Raw genomic sequence first — 23,235 nt, 5'->3', positions numbered from 1 at the left:
AAGAAGCACTGCTGTCTTCTGAATGAGTGGTAGAGGGAGCACGGCGGATGAGAAAGCAAAGCTGGGGAAAAAAAAATTCAGAGCAAAATGTACTGTGTACGTGTGTACTCTCCAGGGTTCTGTGCTTTCCAGCAAAACACAATGCACATTAATAATAATTTTAAAAATAAGAAGCTAACTGGCTCTTCCTTTGTCTGGAACAAAATACAAAGGGAAGACTTCAGAGTAGCTTCAGAGATTCCTGCTATCTGGCAGAAGATTAACAGGACTATCATCCTGACTCTCAATTTAAGGTTAATGATAATCAAGAGAGGGATGTTAGGTTGGAGGGTCAATGGGTTGCCACTTTTCTTGCATTTTTTACAGCATCTAAAGGACACCACTGCTCTGATTTACTAAGTGCACCAACTGAAAGCATGAAAGGCTCTAATTCTTTAATGGCGTTGTTGCACTCCCCTTTTTGGACTCTAAATTATAGCTCCGGTTGAAAGACAAGAGAGTTGGGCCTCATAAAGCAATACAGTTCCCAGTGCTAAATTCATCCTGGCATCTTAAGTGTGACAAATAGGGGTGAGGTTGCGGGTAGTAACCCAACTTGTACAAGGGTTCCTTGACTGGTTTCTTCCCACCTTCCCTTTCAACAAGAAAACACTGATGTCTGCTGTCATCTTTTCTATCATAACATCCAATCACTTTAAAACAAGACATGGCATCATACCTATTAGACAAACTTTAATTCTCATTTTTAGGCAGTTACATTCTCTCTCTCTATCCATCCATCCATCCATCCATCCATCCATCCATCCTGTTCATGGCTAAACATTTCCCAGAGCCAGGTAATAGCTTAAAAAGATAAAGCCCAATTCACATATAAAAAAGTTGCAGAAAATTTCACCACGCCAGATTTTAAATATTCAGTATATCAGAGGCCTGGGCAAATAGAATGGTCTTTGCTGATGCTGCAATGACATCAGATACCAAATATTTTTAGAGCTTTATCTCAAGCTTCACTCTGCTTGGGACAGAGGTACCAATAGGATATGGATTGCCTGGATTAGGATCAGCTGCAGATGCACTTCCCTGAGTCCCACCAACATGATGGCTGTTGCAGACCATCTGTTGAATTTTGAGACCCACCTAGAGTCTTCTGTCTTTGTTTTATTTTAATTTCTCTAGGCTTTAGTACAATGTTTCTCAACCTTGGCAACTTGAAGATGTGTGGACTTCAACTCCCAGAATTCCCTAGCCAGCATGACTGGATGGGGAAGTGTAGGAGTCGAAGTCCACATGTCTTCAAGTTGCCAAGGTTGAGAAACACTGCTTTAGTGTCTTTTGGCACTGGAAACAGTATGTGTGTGCAGAATAATGAAAGCAAGTTTATGCCATTGTGATGCAAACCCCACTCCTTTTGTATGAATGTTGTGATGTCACGTGTGTGTAGAAAAGGGACAGAACTGATGGTGAGAAAGCTGCAAGATCCTGCCCATGCAGTGATTTTCCCCCCTTGTTTTCTTGTGTTTTATTTCTATTTTACATTTTAATCTCTTGCTATATATTTCCTAAATCCATAAAACAAAATGATGATTTCATTTGTGGTTCGATGGTATCCTCTTCAGATGAACTCAATATTCCTCAGGTCTTGAGATTGGAGAGATGTTTAGGCTCATTAAACTGAAGTAGCTTTTCAGTCAATTTTGTGACTGCACAATGACAAGTTAATAGCTGGTGCTTTATCTCTATAGAAGAGTAAATCAAGGCGCTTCTAGCCCATATTAGCTAATTTCCCATGTTTGCCTTATTGAACTAGAAAGAGAAGAAAAAAGATTCATTTTCTTCTGCTCACAAATGGATCCCCTTTCTGTTTATTTGTTGTGCAACTCTGTGGATAATGCTGTAGCTTTCTTGCCTTTTCATCTTTCTATAGGTTGCTAAAAATCTGCTTTGGGGAATTTGCAAGGGATACAGATTGATGTATGCAATGATTTTCCACCTTCCTGCTGGAAGTGGTATCTGCAGTGGGCAGGGATCAAAAAAGTCAAGATGACAGCCACAACCATACCATCAAAGCCCATCCCATTTTACGTGTGTTGTGTGAAAAGAGGGCAGGGCTTTGATCCCACAGTTGTGGGTACCATCTTGACTTTTCTGACTTGCTTCACCACACCTGTGCCAACCAGTGAGCCTCTTTTTTTTTTTTAATTGAACACTTTAAAGATAATATATAAACAAATACAAGAAAGAACACAAGAAAAGAATAGAAGAGTATAAATGAATAAACCAGCAGTTGAAACATGTCATGGAGGTTTTAACTTTCTGGCATGCCTTAAAAGTCTGGGATAGAGACATTTCTGGATTGGCAGAACAGGCTCCATGGTACCAGATGGGATCAACGACATTGTTTGTTATTGCTGATTTTATTAATATGTCATAGGCTATTTTAGTATTATTGTTAGTAATGGGTTATGGTTTCCTGTATCTTTTTGCTACCACCTAGTTGTCACATGGATATTTAGAGATCTAGCAGTTCTGTATACAGATCATGCCTGAAAACATTACTGATGAAAGTGACTTTTAGACAACTGCTAAACAAATTGATGAATAAAGCTGAAGCAATGCTTCTAAAGCTGCCTCAAAACTTTTACACAGCTCTCTGCTGATCTAATGCATATCATCTGATTCCTGCTGGAATTGTGTAAGGAGTTGCTACATGCATGAATTATTTTCTTTACACTGTTGCACAAAAAAATCTTTGCTCTGCTCCTTTAAAATTGCTTGAGTGTGAGTTCTTTTGAAGGGGCTTATTTCACAGTCATTATGTAATAGATGTTATCCCAATTTTATAGGGTTTTGGAGAGACTTTAGCGCTCCAAATCAAAATGCCATACACTTAGGCATTGGTCTAATGAATTTTACATCTGTGTGTTAGAGGCAAAAAGAAGTTGATTGCACAATCCATACTCATCACCTCCAGGTGCATTATATAGGCCATTATCATGTTTAAATATTTCCACTCTGTAGGATAATTTGATTTAAATGTCCCCCTCTCCCTAATTTTCTTTTTCTTTTTTCTTTTTACTTTGAGAGCCAACTCTCTGATTAGAAATTTCTAGAACACAGATGTAAATGTGGGGCCGATATTGCTTTCAAGTTTCTAATATCCAGTGCCAAGAATAAGCTTCAGCCTTCAACATCATTTGTTATTATAAAGTGGTTCACCCGTCCCTTTTGGCGATGAAAACCCGTGACATCCTGCTTCTATGAGGAAAAAGCCTGGCTCTGAAGCCAGCGACAATTGTAAACATTGGCTTGTCCAGCGCCAAAGATCAGGGAAGCTGGGAGGCACTCGAATGATTGCAGTTCCAGATTTCATTAACTCCCATTTGGAGTGAATGGTGCAATGTCTGAAACAATCAGACATTTCTACACTGTGCATAAGGCAAGATGCCAATAGATCAATTGAAGGGAACCTTAAGATCATCTAATATTTGCATCTGTAGGTGTCCTTACCAAGACACTCCTGCTAAATGTCTTGCTCAAGATCCTTAATTCCTGTAAGTAAACAGGGCTGTGCGGAAATCTGGATTCAAAGGGCAAAATGTGATCCAGAGCTCAGTTGGGCATGTGTGTAGCATGTCAGAAACATCTTAAAGTAGCCATATATTTTTCTGGGCATGGGTGGCTACCCTCCACAGCTGACACATGATCTCAGGAAAAGATGGAATTAAGGTATGACTGTGCCCTCTTGTAATCACATATCGCCCTTTAAATCCAGAATGCTGTACAACTCTAGTGTTCAGTTTAAATTGGCTACTAACTGTCCTTTTTTCAGGTACTGATGTTATTAACACTCGATGGTCATGAGTGATGGAGTAGTATGATCATGGGAAGTCATTAGGAAGAATTTTCTAATGGCAAGAGAGGTCAATCAATCAAGTGGAATAGGTTGCCTCATGAAGTGGAGGTCTTTCTTTCACTGGAGGTCTCCAAAGAGAGGCTGGATAGCCATCAGTCTGAAATACTTCAGCAGATCCTGAAGTGAGCAGGAAATTGGACAAATGACCTTTGTGGTCCCTTCCTACTCAGTGATCTATGATATTATTTCCAGTGTTCAAAGCCAAAGGCTTTAGTGCTGAGGAACACAAAATTTCTATAGTTGACAGAATAGCTTTAGATAATTAAAATTCTACATTGCCCCTAGACAGCTATCAGCACATTAAGCTAAAGAGAAACTGCTGCCAATATTTATCTTATAATGAATATATAAAAGGAGGCAATCTGTTGGGATCTCCCTATCAGTGGAGCCCCTGTGGTAATGTTATAAGCCTAGATGGAATTGGTTACTTTAAAAATGCCATTGCTAAGAAATATTTCCTTGTAAGTGATGGCCTTGGTTATCGGTAATAAGACTAAGTAAAGCACAGAAGACATTTGTTTCTTCCACTTTCCCCTGCTATCCCCTCATCCCCTTTTTAAATGTTATTTTATATGTAAAAAGAAAGGAAAAAAACCTGTTCACAAGCATCCTTTTTGAGTCTTCAAGGTTGCTTTGTATTTATTGCAACCTAAATGAGAAGTCATTCTGCTTTATCTTTTAAGAGAAACTTATGAAAAGATTTTGCTCATGACCTAAGGAGGAATCAGTTATTTCTTCCTCTCCTAACAAATCTAGTGGGTGACAGCAATTCAGTCTCGAATAGATCACCATCATCTTCTTTGTAGAAGAGTTTTTAAGAAGAGCCTACTTTAGTGGCCACATTACTGATAAGTGAGACAGAGGAAATAGAATTTGCATGCTTAGGTTCAAAGTCAAAAGATTGCTGACTTGAAAAAAAGACATTTCCTTTCAAACCAGCACACTTGCCAGTAAGAAGAATCACAAAAATGGAAATGAAGTCAGATGGATTACTTTAATATTAAGGAGGTAAAGAAATTGCTTTCTGGCTTATAAAAAGAATAGCTTAATCAGCACACAGAATCCTTCCACAACAGGGAGTATCTGCAGGGTGTGGTAAAAAAAGTCAGGATGGGCAGCCGCAATAGTGCAATCAAAGCTCTGCCTATATTTTATGTGTGAAGCACAGAAAAAAAACAGGTAGGGCTTTGATTGCCCTCATGCAACCACCATCTTGACTTTTTTGACCACATTCTGCAGTTACTCCTGTTCCACAAGCATGTATAAGAATCCAAGAGGGCTCTTCACTGCAATAAGCAAAGTTCCTGAAACTCTAGATTTTGGTAATTTTGCCCCTGCAAACAGGTATTTTGAATCATCAAGTATATTTCAGCAGTTACAGAGGTCCTAGCTTCATGAAACTGGTCTTCTGTACATTTTCTGAATTGGGTCTATTGATTTTATTAATCTTCAACAGTCTTAACCTGTGTCTTGACACCTAACCATGGGAGATTATGCCTAGATAAATGTGTCCAAAAATGGAATAGTCACTAGTAACAATGCACCTTGCACCCAATTTTTTTGCCCATAATTCAGTGTGGAAAAGATATGCCATCATTATGGATTGCTTCATATATATCCTTGAGCTACCCTTTGACAAGAAATGTTCTTCATACGCTTTTCACAGATAGAGTGCATCACCAAACGGCTATGAAGGCCAACACGCTCACAAGCAAATATGTCCGGCAACCAATCGTCAGCCTTAGTCTTACCCGTCATTTTACTGCAAATCATTCTTTTTTAAAAATCACATTTGATTAAACAACATGTTCTGTGGCTTGTGTGAGAAATAGTATTTTTGGTATAAAATACACAGTTCCAAAGTTCTGTTTGATGATTTCTGTTTCTGTATTATGTGGAACTTTGTCATCATCTTTTCCCCAATATGGTAGCGAAAGAAGGTAAGTTAAGAGGGTGTACAATGAAATGACCAGTGAATGAATGATCAGCTGGTCATAATTAACCTATGAGAAAAGTCCTTTGCCCAGTGATTGAATTTATATCTGCTCTTTGTCCTTTGCAGAGTGTCCTCCATGCAGTTACCTGTCATGAAAAAGTGGTGATTGTCCAAAAAGATAATGCAGAGTCCCTGGGAATGACTGTGGCAGGAGGTCCATCCTCCCATAGGGAATGGGATTTGCCTATCTATGTCTTAAGTGTTGAACTGGGTGGAGTTATCAACAGAGATGGCCGAATAAAAACAGGTGATTCCAGCAGAGTTTGGAGCATATTTTGAGATGGGAATCCATCTAGCTCAGCTCAGAGCAACTTTCAGTCTTCTTTGTGTACCTTTTTTATGTATTTAGCTGGGACAGCTTTTATGTTGTCTTCTGCTGCCATTGCTGTACTGCTGAACCTTGGGGAGATTAGGTTAGACTAGTCTGGATCACTGGAAGAAATACTCAACCCTAGCCTTGTAAAAACTCAGACTAAAATATTATATCAAAAAACATAAACATTTTCTTTGTTTATTCCTTATTATCAAAGGGGTATCCCACTTGTCTTCCAAAAAATCCTAAATAGTCTAGGTCCCCCCACTGGGAGGGATAGACAGACTAAGAAATGGTGATGTAGGCATTTACTAGAATGTAATCTAGCAAACATTTTGGTTAAAAGGGGATTCTCCAGACTAATCTGACAATCAAACTGTATACCACACTGGTTCCTTCCTCCTTCTATCCCTTAGTAGTTACAAAAATGCTGAATGCTGTCAGAACAGATAATTCGTGAGTCCAGTCTGCTAGGTTGAAGCTAGTTCTTCCTATTCTTGGAGTAGAAGCAATCTGCATTCTTATGAATTAATGAAAACATTATTATACCCTTAGAGCAGAGGACATCTAAAATACAATCAGTATAAAACACAGATGAATAGATAAAATATAATAGTTAAACAATATATTTAAGAAAAACTTAAGATACTTGAAGATACTGATAAAGATAGTTTTAAAATCTTGTCCTAAAGTTTGTCCTTTTACAACAAAATATATAACATTAGGATTCTCTCTGTCTGCTAACTAATACTGAATGTAAAATTGGTGCCCTGGGAATTTTTTTTAAATAAAGGCTAGATTAGCCTTTGCTGAGAATTAGAATAAAATTTACCAAGCAGAAGAATGTATGCAATTGGCTCAGTGTCTCCTGATTTACATGGGAATTCTAGGGGCCTGGGATATTATGGTATTTACCCACTAAAAATGTCAAGGGGAGAACATAAAATGTCAACTATAATAAATGCCCATTAATGCTTGGGATATTGAAGGCAAAAGGAGAAGAGGACGGCAGAGGATGAGATGGTTAGATACTGTAGCATCACTGAAGCAATGAGCATGAAACTGAGCAAACTCAGGGAGGCAGTGAAGGACAGGAAGGCCTGGCGCAATATGGTTCATGGGGTCACGAAGAGTCGGACACGACTTAACGACTAAACAACAACAATGCTTGGGATAGATGACTGAAAATAACTAAGGGGCTGGACAGCATCACTCTGATTAAGATTCCTTGAGGAGTCTACTGTTCTTAAATGAATGAATGAGTGAATGAACCAACCAACCAGCCAACCAGCCAACCTACTCACCGATAAACTCATTGCTCTAGGATATTGTCATGTACTCTACCTCAATTGAACACATCTTTCAATGTTTCTGCTAACATAGGATGACTGTTGATATGGATGAGAGAAAGTAGGGGAATAATTTGTAATGATGAGAACCATGCTAACCTAATAGCAGTGTTCTCTAGTTGATTTACAATAAAATTTTACATATCAAAAATAATAAAATCCAAAATACACTGAACAAAGTCATTACAACACTGAGGTTGAATATACATTTTCATAGATTATTGGGGAAAATGGTAATAGTCTGAGGTTTCCCCATCTGCTATGTTTCCCATCATTTTAAGACTTAATTTTTGGAAAATGATAGATGTATATTTATCTATTTATTTATTATATTTCTAGGCCACCCTAATCTGTTATGACTCTGGGTGGCTATAAACCTGTAAAAGTACGAATAAGAACAAATAATTATGATTCTTTGGAATTTCTACATTTAAGGGGCACTAAATACAGATGTTCCTTCTTCTTCCCTTCTGCTTAGTTTAGTTAAAGAAATGTTATTAATACTGTTACAACTCAGAGAAGCCCAACAATAAATTAAAAAATATATATTTTGAAATGCTACCAAGAGTATAATATGGCATAAGGCTGCTATCTCCAGACATTTGGCAGGCTTATAGGGCTTTTTAATGTTCTGTTTGAAAGGATGGGGGGCAGGGACCACATTTACTTTAAAATGCAATAGAGTTCATTAACTCTTCATAAAATAAATAACTTTTTAGATTGAAATAGCAACCACTATAAATCTCCCTGTGTGATGGCAAATGGACAATTTTAAAGAACCCTAACCTGAATTCATTATCTGGACTGAGGAAACGACGATTCATAGATTTATCTCATATCATATAGTGGCGGCTTGAAAGAATCCTGTTTCTCAGATGGGGACTAATAAGGAAATGCGTTTATTGTTTGAAAGACTGCAGAGTCAGCACTATGATCCACCTCCTACATTTACTGGCATGGGCAAACAAGGTCTTATTTGACTAAAACTGATAACAACCAGATGTGGCCCAAGGAAAATGGAGATGTTTCCTGATTTATTAGAAATAAGGCTCCTGAAACACCAGTCTTCACTCACTCCCATCCACTTCTAACATAGCTTCATGGCATTCTGTTCAATGAGGATTTTATTTCCCTAATGCTCCAGATTTTTCCCATAAAAAAAGGGAAGTCAAAAGCTGGGGAAAAAATGAGTCACTGTGTGTATAGTGATTAGAGTTTTGGATTAGGTCTATGGAGACACTTTTTCAAATCCCCATTCTACTGTAAAACTAATTGGGTACTAAGTGGTCACTCACTATCTCTCAACCCAATCTTACCTCAAATAGCAGCTATAAAAAATTACCATACACTGTGCTTTTAACTGAGAAGCAGCTCCATCGAACTCAATGAAATTTAATGTTGAATATGCATACATTCTGCTATTAAACATAATTTTTCTGTCAGCTTTTTAGCTTTATTTTTTACACTGATGTCTACATATGTTACCCAGCTCCAACATTACCTATCCCCAAGTGGGAGTGGCCATCTAAAATGGCTTAAGATAAATTGAAAACAGAGAAGACATTACCTTATAATTTGTTCCAGATGTCACAAGTATCTGTAAAAACTTGGCACTTTTTTCCAGGGTTCTCCCCACTTTCAAACTTGTTTACAATGCTCACAAAAGTTAGCTTTATATATCATTCTCATGATAGCTTGTTATGAATTAGCCGCGTTTACAAAATGGGGGCTTTAACATGCAAAATATCTCATTCTCTCACATATATGCATATCATTTTTCAGTGCAGGATTGTGGATACTATGGCATATTCATCCTTAAACCATAATTAAATATGATTAACAACTTGATAATTAAAATATTTGAATACCCACTAAAAGATGTTGGCCTTTCTCTCATCCCAAATACATTGGAAGATGTATGATTATACACCAATTAGCTCATATTTGTAGTTTTACATATGTTAGGACAGGATTGTCTATTCAGCGTTAGACTCCTTAAATATATACAGTAAAGCCATATAAATAAGATAAATAATTAATAGTCAACTACTTATTTAATGGATATAGGACACCAACCATAAAGTTCTTTTTGATTTTCTGTTTAATTATTGCCAGTGACAGCATATGGAGGTTATTGAAAATACTAGACAGCTTAGCTTTATGTATTTGAATTTTTCAAACATAATGTTTTGTTTGTGGATTAGTTGGCATTTGGAAGTTAGCAGTTTCCAAGAGCATATCAACCTAGAATTAGTCATGATAGTACTAACAATAGATTATAGTATTATTCAAAAAGGCACCAGAACAGGCAAACCAGTGAAGTTCACAACTACTTAATTTTTCATTTTTTTCACACGTACATCTGCATGCACCCTCACACACATTCTGTTGCAATATTCACAGGGCAACAGATGTATTGTCATTAATTCCAGACAGCATGTAAATCTCCTTTGCCCAAAACAATTGATTTTCATTTTATAGATGGTTGACTGAAGCCCAGAATTAACAAGATGTCCAAAACTAAGTTTATGACTAACTGGAAACTAAGCATAGATCCATAGGCACCTATCAGTTGCTCTGATAATGCAACTAAAAGACCTAAAGCTTCCTGGTGGCAGAGTTCTTCTAAAAATGGGCTTCAGGGCAGAGTACATACAACCCCCTCTCCCCAAAAATGTAGTTTTAATATGTGGGACTAGGATCTCTCCATCAAAAATGTATCTGAGAGCAGTGGTCAGTCATATCCAATTCATAAACAGCCTGAGTCGGTCACTCTTGAAGTAGTGATCATAGTTGTGAATCAAAAACTGTTCCACTATTTTGTTTTCCATGTCCACTAGGAGATATTCTGATCAGCGTGAATGGAATTGATCTGACAGGTGTCAGCCGTGAAGAGGCAGTAGCCCATTTGAAAAATGTCTGCTCATCAGTTGTGTTCAAAGCACTAGAACTGAAAGCATGTGAGACCATGGAAGGAGAAAATGGGGATCTATTGCGTGATGCCAATTTGAACCCATCCAGTCAGAGTGAGTGGTCTCCCTCCTGGGTGATGTGGCTTGAATTACCGAGGTGAGTGCAAGCAAAGGGTCCTGAAAGGAACTGGGAAGAATGGTTTATGAAACGTACATGACTTGCTCAGCTTGGTGTAATGCACAGATATTTTAATTAAATCCAGGCTCTTTCAAATCTCTTCTCTTTTCCCCATGCTCCATCTGTAGTAGCTATAGATATATATGGAGAAAGGACATACTGATCTGGTTTAAGGGAGCAAGAAGATCCTGAACAGCCCCCCCCCTTTTGTTTCTTTTTAATGTGCCTAACCCTTACATTAGTAAGGAAAATCCTGCATGAATACCTGGCTTTAGAATCTGGACCACCTGGAGCCTCACAAACAATCCATACAGCTTGCAGATTTCACAGGCACCATTTTAGTTCTATGTTGTTTTAAATTGTTTGTCTTCGCCCAGATGTTCAAAAACTCTGCACACAGTGGTGGTGAAATTATCCAAACTGCTTTCCCCTTCACCCTCAGCTAGTCTTAAAAATTGTTCTAATGGGCTAGAAGCAGCTGTGTTGTATGTTTTTGTAGGAAGAAAGAAAAAACCCAAATAAAACAAAACCACAAAGTACATAGTTTGTCACCCACTCACATAATGCATTTAAATGTCGTCTTAGGATATGATTTCTGCCTCATTGCAACATTTGTCTCAACCTGAATTTTCAAAATGAGACACTGCCAGGATGACACACTATTAAATTTACCCTCAGGCTGAACTTCAGCAGCCCATAAAATAAGGAAAATCAGTTATATAAGACTCTCTTGAACAGATTTGCCCACAATCCTTTTGTTTTATCCAGTCTTATTAGTATTTATCTAAGTACAAACTAAAATTTGTATTTTAGTATAATCTTATCATAAGATTATACTAAGTCTTGTGGACTGGAAAGTAAGTGTTTGTTATGGGTTTTTTTTCCCAGTTGTATGTATGCAAGGGTTATTTTTCAAGCCATTTTCTGGGAACACTGCATCTCCTCAGAAATTTTTCAGGTATTCCTCAAAAAACACCAGAATTGGTAAATAGGCAGAGAAAGAAAAAGAAAGAAAAGGTTGTTGTTCTTTGTGAGAAATTGCAAGGTTTGGTTAGTGTGTCCTGCCTAGGTGAATCTCCAATTCACCTCAGGGAGCCTAATTTGTTTTAAAAGCAAGGAAACTCATGGAAGATAAAGTTCTCAGTGTCTTTATCTATAGTAGCATGATAACTGTAAATTATTTCTCACACTGCACATATTTTATTTAATCCTTGTTGCTCAGGATAAAATAGGAGGATTCAGTAGCACACGTCTTCTGTTTTGGGGCTTCTATGTAGGCCCGAATATAAGCAAAAAATGGTAGATCAGCTCTTGATCTGATTCAGCATAGGTCTGCTTCTCCAAAATGAAGGGTTTGCTTATATTTTGCAATAACTGTTTACTCTCCAATACTTCATCAAAGCCATTCTACAATTCTATGGTATATATGTAGTTGATAAAGAACATTTGAAAATAGTTACAATTGTGAAATGTATATTTTGATGAGATGATTGTGATACATTGGAGTAGATCTCCAGTGATATAATGCCTATGACTGATTTCAGGCTTCCCCTTATTTATAGATAAGGAGTTTTAGAGTTTTACAGACATTCCTTGCTTCTTTACGAAGCGTATCAACCTGAAGTATGGATAGAATTTACATTACTCCCTGCTAAATTACTCGCTTATAGGTGAGAGGTCTACACTAGTGCTGAGAATTAAAATGGACTGGGCAGAATTGAGGAAATACAGAAACAAAAATTAAAAGAAGGAAAAGTGAGTAAATAAAAGAATTGTAAAGGGAGATTTGGAGATGGGAAAGGAAAAAAATATGAACAAGAAGGCAAAGGGTACGGAGAGAAAAAAAGAAACAATGAAGATTGTAAGTGGAGTCAGGCCTGAGAAACTATATGAACATGTCCATGAAGTCAGCAGAAGCTGGGGTCAATTCAGAGGAGACTTAAGAGATTGTAGATTCTGTAGATACTAAAGAAGGAGTATTGAATAGAAGGATCAGAGAGAAAAGAGAGCAGCACAGGAAGCAATGTTAACACACATGAGTCCAGAGAGGCCTATAATGGTGTACAGCACAAATGGAGAACCCGTGGCCTTTTAATTATTAGCAAGCTTCCCTTTAGTCAATGACTGAAGTTGCTGGAAACTATAGCTCAACAATAGCTTCACAGGTTCAGAGAGATGAGTGTACATGTTATGGGACACCAGAGAAAAAGTGAGGTCAGCAAGAATCAGATTAAACGGTTTAAATGCTGGCTTAAAATTATAACAAAAATGTCCTTAGCATCCGTCCTTCAGACAGGAAATGTGGTAATGCTCAGTTAGAATATTCTCTATCTGCTATCTTATAATAAAGAAACAACACTGCCATATTGCTTTCTGGGGAATTTTAACAGTTGCATGGTATTCAGCAATAGTATGGCAAAATCACTTTCATTATTCCTGTCTTATTGGGGTGTGAAAAGTTTTACCTACTGAATTGTTCAAAAGAGGGCAACCTCTGCCTGGCTTATTGTTATTTTGCACAGAATTTGGAAACAGGGTGCTTTAAGTCCTGTATCCTCAAAGAAAGATTTTGCTCTCTTAAATTAGCAGCAAATTTTACTTGGGCTCCTTCTTCCCATGCCAAACTATACATGGACTGGTTTCTCCATCCTTCCCCTCTCTCTATGGCCTCTTTTACTGAAGGAAAATTACCCACCATGTCAGCAGGTTTGGAAACAGGAAATTCATTGTAATCATATCTCCAGCTGCAGCACCACTCACAGAAAGGGACCACAGTGAATATGAAAACCAAAGGGAATTAGTATGCTGAACTAGTATGTTGGTCTTCAAAAATTCAGATTAAAGGGGAAAGAGGCAAAAGCTAATTATAATTGAGAGGAACAGAGGTGTATTTCTTATTAGTACTTGCTTGTTTGGCTAGGCACTTAGAATTCAGTATTTGGATTTACTTGCTCAACAAAACAGATTATCACATACTTCAATCTTGCCTCATGTGTTGTATTCACCGCCTTATTTTTCCATTCTTGCCTTTCTGAGCTTTGCGTGCCACATCTGGAAGCCCTTTAAGCAGGTCCTTTCACCAGAATATGCATCACATTAATACACATTAACTCATTTCCCCTTCGTCTAAGAATGTAACCTCTTAGGACCAGAGTTCCCATTTGGTGCTAGGAAGGGCAACTAACTGTCCAGTCAAACCTGAAGAAGGGTTAGATAGGCCTCAAGGATATTTTCTTTTTTCTCTCGCTATTAAACTGTCTTGGGAGAAATAAGGATCTTATTAAGTGTATATTTCAGGCTGGAAATCTTTTGTGAATTATTTAACATGGGGTTGATTGTCTTTCCAAAGCCACCTTCAAAAACAGTGAACAGTTCGTAAGAACACTTAACAAATCAATGCAAAAAAGCAAGACTTGCAACAGAGGGGACAGGGGATGGAGAAGGCAATTTAGAAGAAAAAGGTAAGACCCCTGTTGCTTCTCCTGTAGCTAGAGTGAGAAAGCATCTACGTTTGGGGGAGCAGCAATATCATTGGAATTTTATATACAATCAGCTGAAAGTCAGTAACAGAAATGGCATTTCTTAATGCAAATTCAAGGCTGCACCACCACTGAAGAACTATAAAAGAGAGAAGATGTTCTAAAGAATCGCACTGACAATTTCTCATGCTATTCTGATCCATCTGCCATTAGGCTGGAGCTAATGATTGAGAGCAACCGCTAGAGCTGCTCAGCATACTTCATACATTTGCTAGATGGTATTTATTTCAATTTGCCCCTTCCAAACACAGCTTTTCCCAGGGGAGCAATGGGGGAGGGGGGAAACATTAACACCTCCCATGTTCATTATAACATTATAAATTAAACAAAATTATCAAAATGAAAGGAACTCACGTTAGTAATAAAACAGCATTGCTTTGGTGTTAACATCTATCAAATGATGTATTCTTCCTGTAACAGTACAGGAGCTATTTATAAATACCTGCCTTATCCTTTTCTGAATAAGTGATTCTTTTCCCTACTAAACCCATTTCCATCACCCAGCATCCAGTGAAGCAAAATACAATCTCCAGTATGAACACTGACAAGAATGTTTTGTAGCAGCATTTATTTTACCCACGCTAGAGGGAGGACAGGCAATACTTCATTTACACAATACAAGAACATCTAATAATGACTCACTAAAGACCAATTGAAACATTCCATCTCAATGAAACAGTTTAGTCTTCTGCCTTGAAGCCATGCAGGCACAGAACCATTGCCCAAGCAAGTTCCAGTCCTTAAAGAGCTGGACTCTTGTCATCTCCAGAGCGCACTGACCCAAGCTCTGGGTGTCTCATGGCTCTGATTCATTCCAACTTTCCTGGAATATCTAAAAGGTTTTCAGAAAGACCATGCTGTGGCGTTTTGTGCCCTTTTCATTACCCAGTGCCACAATGGAAGTGACTCATGAGTCTACTGGTCTTCCTTTTCACCAATTTATACAGAACATAGAAGCTGCACGTGCACACATCTGTCTCTCTCTCACCAACTTGCTTTTTTTGTAACGTGGGAGAGGGCTGAGGCCAGGAAGCATTGCTTTGCTTTGTTGCCTTCCCAAAGTTGATTAAAGCTGAATTCTTCAGAGGGCAGTTAGAGATGAGGGGAGGATGTTCTCTGTATTTAATGCTCCACGTTGTTTATATTTTATTGTGGACTTTTAATTTTTTCTTACTGTTTTATTGTTGTAAGCAGCAGGGAGTCTGGAATAGTTTGGCGGCATACAAGTCTAATTAACACAGTCCTTTGTTCTTCTCTCTCTTAACATTAAGCCCCAAGACTCAAGACCATTTAAGAGTGGGCCTCCTTGTAACCTCTAGAATTGTTAGATTATCATGCACAAATCGTCTATCAAATGTTCGGTAGTTTCCAATTTTAATAAATTAAAACGTACTGTTGTTTAGAAAATACAATAAAATACTAAAAGTAAACACACACCTTGGGATTATATGCAACCTTGTGAATTCCTAGTGCCAATATGACTAAGAGCACTACTTGTCAGCCAAAAAGCATTTACTTAAAATCTGTTAAGGAATTACCGTGAGCACATTAAATACAGTATTTTTTAACACATACAATGATGGTAACTGTGAAACTGTTCAGGTACAGCCTGTTTCACATGCAGTAGGTGTGCAACTTAATAATATCCATCAATAATAGAGAAATCCTGGCAACACTGGATCATGACCTTGGTAAGCACTGTTAAATCTGGTGCATTTACAACTATATGAAAAATGGAATTCAGAATGCTAAAAGTCCCACACAGATGGTAAACTAATAAAACTAGAACCATGAAGAAGAGCCAACAGGCACCTGCTTTTCACATTAGGAGCCAGCTAGCTATTACACAAACATTATATCTTATATTCTGCCAGCAGGTGAATATTTGTAGTTCTCAAGGGCCTAATCTAGCAGTACTATAAAAATCCTGCAGAAGAACAGAGCAAAAATCTGTTGTTTTCATTTTTAAATTATTCCTCCCAATTTAAAAGCAAAGCCCTCAGTGCTGCTAGTATTGAAGAAAAAAATAGAAATGTGAATGTGATTGCACGTTGATTGTGCAATGCCATCCACATGGCATCCAAACAGATAATTTAAAATCTGCTATGGCTAAGAAGCAAGTAAGCAAAATATAAGTAGCAAACATCTATAATTTTAAGGTAAAAATATGACATAAGTGGAATCATTTTCTTCTAGGTCTTTGTACAGCTGCAAAGAAATTGTATTGCGAAGAAACACAGCAGGAAGTCTTGGCTTCAGTATAGTGGGAGGTTATGAAGAAAACAGTGGAAACAAACCATTCTTTATCAAATCCATTGTCGAAGGGACCCCAGCATATAATGATGGAAGAATGAGGTAATAAAAACATACTGATAAAAAGTAAATTTTATCATACATACGAAGCTGCCTTTAATCACATTAGGCCCTTGATGCATCTTGCTCTGTACTGTTTACACCAGTGTTTCTCAACCTTGGCAACTTTAAGCTGGGTGGACTTTGATTTCCAGAATTCCCCAGCCAGCACACTGGCTGGGGAATTCTGGGAGTTGAACTCCACCCATCTTAAAGTTGCTAAAATTGAGAAACACTGAGTTAGGCCGAAAACCATTTTCAAGGGTTGCAAACAAAAAATGTTTCCCATTTGTACTTGCCAATTATAGGGATTGGATCTAGAGCTTTTCTAGTCAAAGGATCCTTCCCTTAACATCTGCACCATTTCTAAGAAGGGAGTAGTCTATGAACATATTTGATACATTGCAAAATTTGTGATCTGATCTGAAGCTAGCTCCTTCTTTGATTGTAGAGGTGAGTTCCCACACAATCTGTTACCAAACAAGGAATGGATGGAAACTGCATCTCCTGCCCAAAAGAGAATCAATACTAGCTCTTTATGTAGGGCTAGAGAAAGAAGCACAAGAAAATGAACATTAATTTTAGTATAAAAGGAACTCACACTTTATACACAGCAGTTAAATTTTTTTGTAATGACTCGTTTTACTATAAGTCTGCCTACCCGAGCCTTTGTTTCCTGGAAAACATATTTTTACCAACCCAAGAGGTACAACAATTTATAGTTTACACTGGCACATAGTGAGAATACATGCATCTGGGAGCAAAGCAGACAGCCAGTTTGGTGCAGTGGTAAAGGCTCCAGGCTAGAAAGCAGATGTGAGTTCTAGTCCCACCTTAGGCATGAAAGCCATATGGGTGACTTCAACCCAGTCCCTCTCTTTCAGCCCAACCCACCTCACAGGTTTGTTGTTGTAGGGAAAATAGGAGGAGGAAGGAGCGTTAGGTATTTTCACTGTCTTGAATTTATAAAAATAATAAAGGCAGGATAAAAAAAAATCTAAAAAAAAAAGTAGCGTCCCATTTCCAGGAAGTGAAAGGGGGCTGAGGCTCAGAGGCATTGTTTTATCTGTGATGGTCCCTCCCCTTGAAAGCAGGATTAGCACAATTGTTAATAGACTTCCAGAAGCTAGTTAAGCTATGGGGAGAACTATGACATTGTCAGAAGTGCATTAGGTGGTTTTCATTTAAATTTTACCTTACTGTGAACAGGTTGTTGTATTTTATAATTGTGAACTCCCAAGAATATGAAGATGTGGCAGTTTGTAAATGAAATACGCACAACCTAGTTTTGCATCTAGTGAATGGCAGTGTGTGAGTCTAAGGTTCAGGCATATCTTCCACAATCTGTTTAACTCACCCAGGTGATGTGTGAATTAGGCATAGCAAACAATCTTATGCTGCTGAGTAGCATCCTCAAAATATCATGCTGTGACAGTGCTTCCAATTATATGGAAACGAAAGTGACTTAAAGATGAGGACACTGACCCTATCCAATAGCTTCCATAGGGACAGGATCCTCAAGGAATGATTATGCATCAAAATAGGTTCAATTTTATAGCAGCACAACAAAGAACATCTGAAGTGATTCTTAAGTAACAGTTGAGTTCTGGTACAAGCCTGAGGTGATCAGTTTTGATTAAATACCATTAGAAAAGCTCCTTAATAAATATGAGAACTTTGGCAATACAGAACTCCTAATGTTTGCAAAATAAAGTGGTATTAAGAAGAAAGTAGGATCCTTACCCAGGTGCATTTTTAGAGAAAGTAATTTAAAACATTACACAAGAAGTCTAATGCATGTCCTAATCCTTAAATAGATATGACAGACAAATTATGTTAACTGAGTGTTACTTTTCTATTTGCCTCTTGAAGTGCAAGACATCCAAAAAAAAAAAGTGTCAGGATTATAAAAAAAGCCACCTGCTTCTATAGCTGGCTTTCCTTGAATTCTCAATTATGTGTGCCTCTTTAGACATTTGACTCTATAACCTCTCTGAGGAATTGGCAAGGAAAACTCCTGTTGTGGAATTGCAGATTATCTATAACTAGCTTTATTTGCCCCCCCTGCTCCCCTACCAGGTGTGGTGACATCCTCCTTGCAGTGAATGGCAGGAACATCTCGGGAATGGTGCATGCCTGTTTGGCAAGAATGCTAAAAGAACTGAAGGGGAAACTTACTCTCACCATTGTATCTTGGCCTGGCACCTTTTTATAAAGATGGATTTCAACTGGAAGCAAATGCATCACTCACCCAGCCACTTCCCGTGTACTTGTTTAAAAAAAAAGTAGTGAAGTATAAATGTGCATTACATAAGCAGAAGTCTTAAAAATGCCCCATGGTATGTGTTTGAGAAAAACATGCTCTCTTCAACTATGGAAAGCTACTGATGTAAATCAAGGTACACAACTTACTGCATTATGTTTCATGTTTGTATTTTTATATCTATGTTTCACCTGCCCTTTATATAAAGAAGGAAATGACTTTACCTAATTTGAAAGTGGTTTCAAAATCCTTGAAGTGATATAATACTTTTCTAATGATTACAATGACAGCATCTATGCAAGACATAGAAGGCTGTCTGATGAATCTATTAAATTCCTTTTTGTGCTCAGTAAAAGACAGTTTTTTTAAAGTTTTCTTCCTAATATATTATAATTGTGTATTTTATTTCTACTATTCAATTAATTGTAATTTGTAAAGCCAGATTAATTTAATTAAAAAAGGACAAAAATACTCATTTGCATGAAACTTTCTACTTCATGGAATCAACCATTTCATTTGAGTGTTCTGTTTTACTCAGTTTTCATCCTTCCATTCTGTGTTGGGCTCTTATAAATCAGCATCCTAACAACAAGAATAAGGTGCAGTAACTCACCTGGATAAGCAAAGAATAAAGCAAGAAACTGCCTGATTTATCTGCACTGAACTACCAACAAAAAGGCCAGTCTGATCTAACACAGGAGAGCATCACATCTGGATGCTATTGACACACTAAAGAATACTAGCCAAGATATGCTAATTTTTATTATAGTTATTGTATAAGCAAAGGAAAAGCAAGTTTGTCATATGGAACTCTGCCTTTTAAATAAGAAACTATATACATTTATTTATCTGAAGGGCTAAACAAAATTCATCCTTCAGAGAACTGACTGTTGAGTGCCCGGAATAACTGCAACGTGTGAAATAATTATTTTATATGGGAAGCCTTTGTATTAGTTCTGCATTTTCCTCTTTGATGATCTTGGATTAAATGCAAGGGATCTCAGTAACCAAGCACAACTTTCTGTAATTTCTTCACTGTTCCAATGGCACAGATAAGACAAAACAATCTGCTTTAACATGAAAAAATTCACTCTCTTTATTTTCAAAAATCCAAATTAAATGTATGCTTTTCTACTAACAGAACAAGATTAAGAGCAATATTTTAAGACCCAGAAAAATAATTAGATTTAGAGCAATCTATTTCTGGCATTAATATAAGCAAGTAGGCAAAAATATCACATGCCTATTCTGCAGGGGCAGCTTCAGTGTTTTCCTGTTCAGGGGCAGGTTCACCGCCACCTGTTTCTTTTCCTTCTTTGCTCTTTTTTGACTTTTTATGTTTATGCCTCCTGTGGCTGTCTCCCTCTTCACTATCATGGCGACGCCTGCTGTTACTAGGGAGGGAAAGAGGGGAGAAAAAAAAACAGAGACAAAAGGATTTAATGGAGTCTCAAACTGAGTGCCACCACCCTGCTTTTCAAGCTGTTCATGTTATAAAACCAACCATTTAATCTATGCAATGATGTCAGCTACAAGCCTCCCTCACCATGGGCAAATCAAAATCAGAAAGGAACTGAAGAAAAAACTCTGCTGATATTAAGCTTCCCTGGGATTTTCACCTGCCACTGTTTATTTTGAGCAGAGACTGGCAGTCGTTTGATACCAATAACTGTACTGAAAATTAAATACATGCCTGCAATGAAGAGGCCAGAATTTTTCTACAAACGAGAAGTAACAGTTTTAGCAAGATTTTCATTTACACAGATAGACTGTGTAAAATGAAAAAAATCTTTTGAGTTTTACAGCCAAGTTCCTGAGAAATTCTTGGGATTTTTCTTTTTCATTTTTAAAACAAATCTGTTATTTTGTCATAGGCCTTCAATAGGGAACGTTCTTGACAGAACAGGAATCTGTGAGTTTTTCACAGAGCCACAATAAAGCACAGACTGCTCTAGTTCTCTTGACCAGCTGTAAAACCTGTGCCAAAATTGGACAAGGCAAAGGTGAAAAAGTGGGCAAGATTTGGCAATTGAATTAAGCAATTAGAGTTCATACAATTTCCCCGCATGCATTCAATATTTCTACTGCATTCAAAATGACAGTTTGGAAGCAACATTTGGAAACTTTCTGGAGCTGTGCCCAGGCAGGAACTGCCTATGGCTTTGGGGTCTCAGGTTCTTCAGTCTGGCTATAGAGTAACTAAGAACAATTTCAATCCAGGCTTTTAGTTTCCTTTCTTAACTAGTATTATTGGCTAACTGTTTGACACTGGGTTTTTGCCACTATTATTGTCTAAATAGTCCTCACATGATCTTGCTGTCAGATAGCAACAGCAAACCTTCTTCCACCCTAAAACCAAGAATTATGGGGCAATTAGAAGAAACACTTTACTCATTGACCTCCCCCCTATTCCTGGGGAAATAGATATAGCAAAGGGAGGCAAGCAAGTGAGGATGCTTCACTTGGCAAGTCAGCAAAGGACATTAATAAGGCTTTATCTGCCTTTCTCTCCACAGAGAGGTAAAGATAAAGGTACCTGATTTTTAGATGAACAATAAATGGATGCTGCTGCAAAGAGCAGCCAACATTCCCTCTCCCCCAAGGACAGTGGATCCCATCATTGCCCAGGGATCGTGTCTGCTCTAAATGGCCTGAGACAAATGAACAGAACCTTCCATTAAGAAGTTCAGATGATCAATCTAAAAACTTTAATGATTCTAACTATCACCCATGGTCAGAATTCTTCGAATAGAAAAAACATTTTTCTATTTTGGGCTCCATTTTTCACCAGAAAGTGGGGGAAGAAAAGATATTATAGGATAGCCAACATTTTTATTTGAGACTTCTGTTGCACAACCCATAAAAACCACTTGATAGCTTGGTAAGCAACTGACCTTCGTGAAGATTTATGTCTTGTCTCTTCCTTTTCTCGATGTCTCCTTTCTCGGTGCCGCTCTTCTTTCTCTCGACTTGTCCTATGTCGTTCATAGCCTCTATCTGCATATTCTCTGTATCTGTATCGTTCTTCATCACTAAGAAGAAAAGAACATTCCTCCAGTGCACAAGTCAAACTGAAGCAGCATTAGCAACCCTTGGCTTCTCCCATATACACCTAAAGCACAGAGAGATGATTGTTGGGAATCTTTTTTCTGCTTTCTACGTTCAACGAAGAATAATTCTGAAAGGCTGACTCAAGCAGGAACGTATACCATAAGGGTACAACACAAAGTATCAGTAACAGCTGGCACCATCAAGCTCATGGCAAAAGCCAATGTTCCAGCATTAACAACTGTAGATTTAATTAGGAGCATGTCAACATCCTTTTACTGGATGAATATACAACTGAAGAGAAGAGGATTGATCAATCAACACTTATGAAAGGGACAGTATTTATGGGCAGTCTTGAATGTTTCAGCAAATGTACTGTTAAGCCATTAACTGAACAATGAAAAATAACAAGACAAGAAGTGTTTTTTTAAAGTAATGCTCAATAGTAAGTTTTTCTATACATTAACATAAGGCTATAAAAGTTATCCCAAGAGCAGTGTTTCTCAATCTCAGCAACTTCAACTCCCAGAATTCTCCAGCCAGCTTCCCTAGCGAAAGGGAATGAATCACTACTTCATTATGAACTTTACAATGATAACTCAAAATATTTAATGTATTATTAATAAATATAGATATATTTATTCTTCTGATATTAGTATCTGTGGAGTAGTTCAAATTATTTACTAATACTTACTGTGCAGAAGTCTGTTTATAAAATGATTCAGTCCATTTATTGCAAATCAAAAAAGGTCTGGATGTTTTGGCCTTCAGAAGTCAGAGTAAAAGAAAAGCCTCCTGGCCCTCTTTCCAAGGTAAGACTAAGGCAAACACCACAAAGTGAGCTTTGACCCTGATCTTGTCTGGCTTCAGAAACTAAGGAGAAACAGGTTGGTTGCCAGACGGACAAGAGGAAATCCCAGGTTGTAGGTTATTTGAATAGTTGGGAAAAAAATATCCCACAATACAGAAATGGCAAGCCACTTCTGTAGCCCTCCCAATAAAGTTATATGATGAGCCCACAAAGTCACCAGAGGTGAGTTGGACCAGAGCAAAAGCTTAATACCTGCTTATGGTCAGTCATGTAGGCACAAAACTTATTTTTTAATCAGTCAGAGGCATTTTCATAAGCCACTGAAAAATTGTTAGAAGACTTATAATATTTGTTCAAGACTATCGTGCCTGAATGATCTGTGACTCCAGAACTTCCCACTTTATCTATTATTCCACGAATCATAGTTTTACTAGGCTAAGGGCTTCCTGGCTCTTCACACTGTCATATGGCAGCAGCTTTGCTGCAGATGTCAGATAATTTAGTCACATTAAAAAAAGAAAAAGAAAGAAGAAAAACTTTCTTCTCCCTCCTTTTCTGATA

At 37.7% G+C, this 23,235-nt stretch overlaps 2 protein-coding genes across 10 annotated transcripts in view; one reads left to right on the top strand and one right to left on the bottom strand.

Moving 5' to 3' along the window:
- The window catches only part of LNX1 (ligand of numb-protein X 1), a 119,948-nt gene extending 100,199 nt beyond the window's left edge, over positions 1 to 19,749 (top strand). For all 3 annotated transcript variants that reach the window (XM_088130758.1, XM_088130752.1, XM_088130763.1), the window contains 4 exons: positions 5,976 to 6,156; positions 10,412 to 10,640; positions 16,397 to 16,555; positions 18,632 to 19,749. In XM_088130758.1, the coding sequence (XP_087986884.1) occupies positions 5,976 to 6,156; positions 10,412 to 10,640; positions 16,397 to 16,555; positions 18,632 to 18,767 (705 nt within the window). In that variant the 3' untranslated portion in view covers positions 18,768 to 19,749. The remainder of the gene's footprint in view (positions 1 to 5,975; positions 6,157 to 10,411; positions 10,641 to 16,396; positions 16,556 to 18,631) is intronic.
- A 137-nt stretch (positions 19,750 to 19,886) lies between these two features.
- Positions 19,887 to 23,235, bottom strand: part of FIP1L1 (factor interacting with PAPOLA and CPSF1) — a 39,844-nt gene continuing 36,495 nt past the window's right edge. For all 7 annotated transcript variants that reach the window (XM_088130784.1, XM_088130771.1, XM_088130780.1 and 4 more), the window contains 2 exons: positions 21,710 to 21,847; positions 19,887 to 20,209 (listed from right to left, as the gene is read on the bottom strand). In XM_088130784.1, coding sequence (XP_087986910.1) covers positions 20,059 to 20,209; positions 21,710 to 21,847 — 289 coding nt within the window. In that variant the 3' untranslated portion in view covers positions 19,887 to 20,058. The remainder of the gene's footprint in view (positions 20,210 to 21,709; positions 21,848 to 23,235) is intronic.

Source organism: Python bivittatus, unplaced genomic scaffold (genome assembly GCF_059951505.1).
Source record: "Python bivittatus isolate LINGU-HERP-01145 unplaced genomic scaffold, Pbiv_v1 ctg000070_np1212, whole genome shotgun sequence".
Taxonomy (NCBI): domain Eukaryota; kingdom Metazoa; phylum Chordata; class Lepidosauria; order Squamata; family Pythonidae; genus Python; species Python bivittatus.
This window is presented reverse-complemented; position numbering and strand designations above follow the sequence as displayed.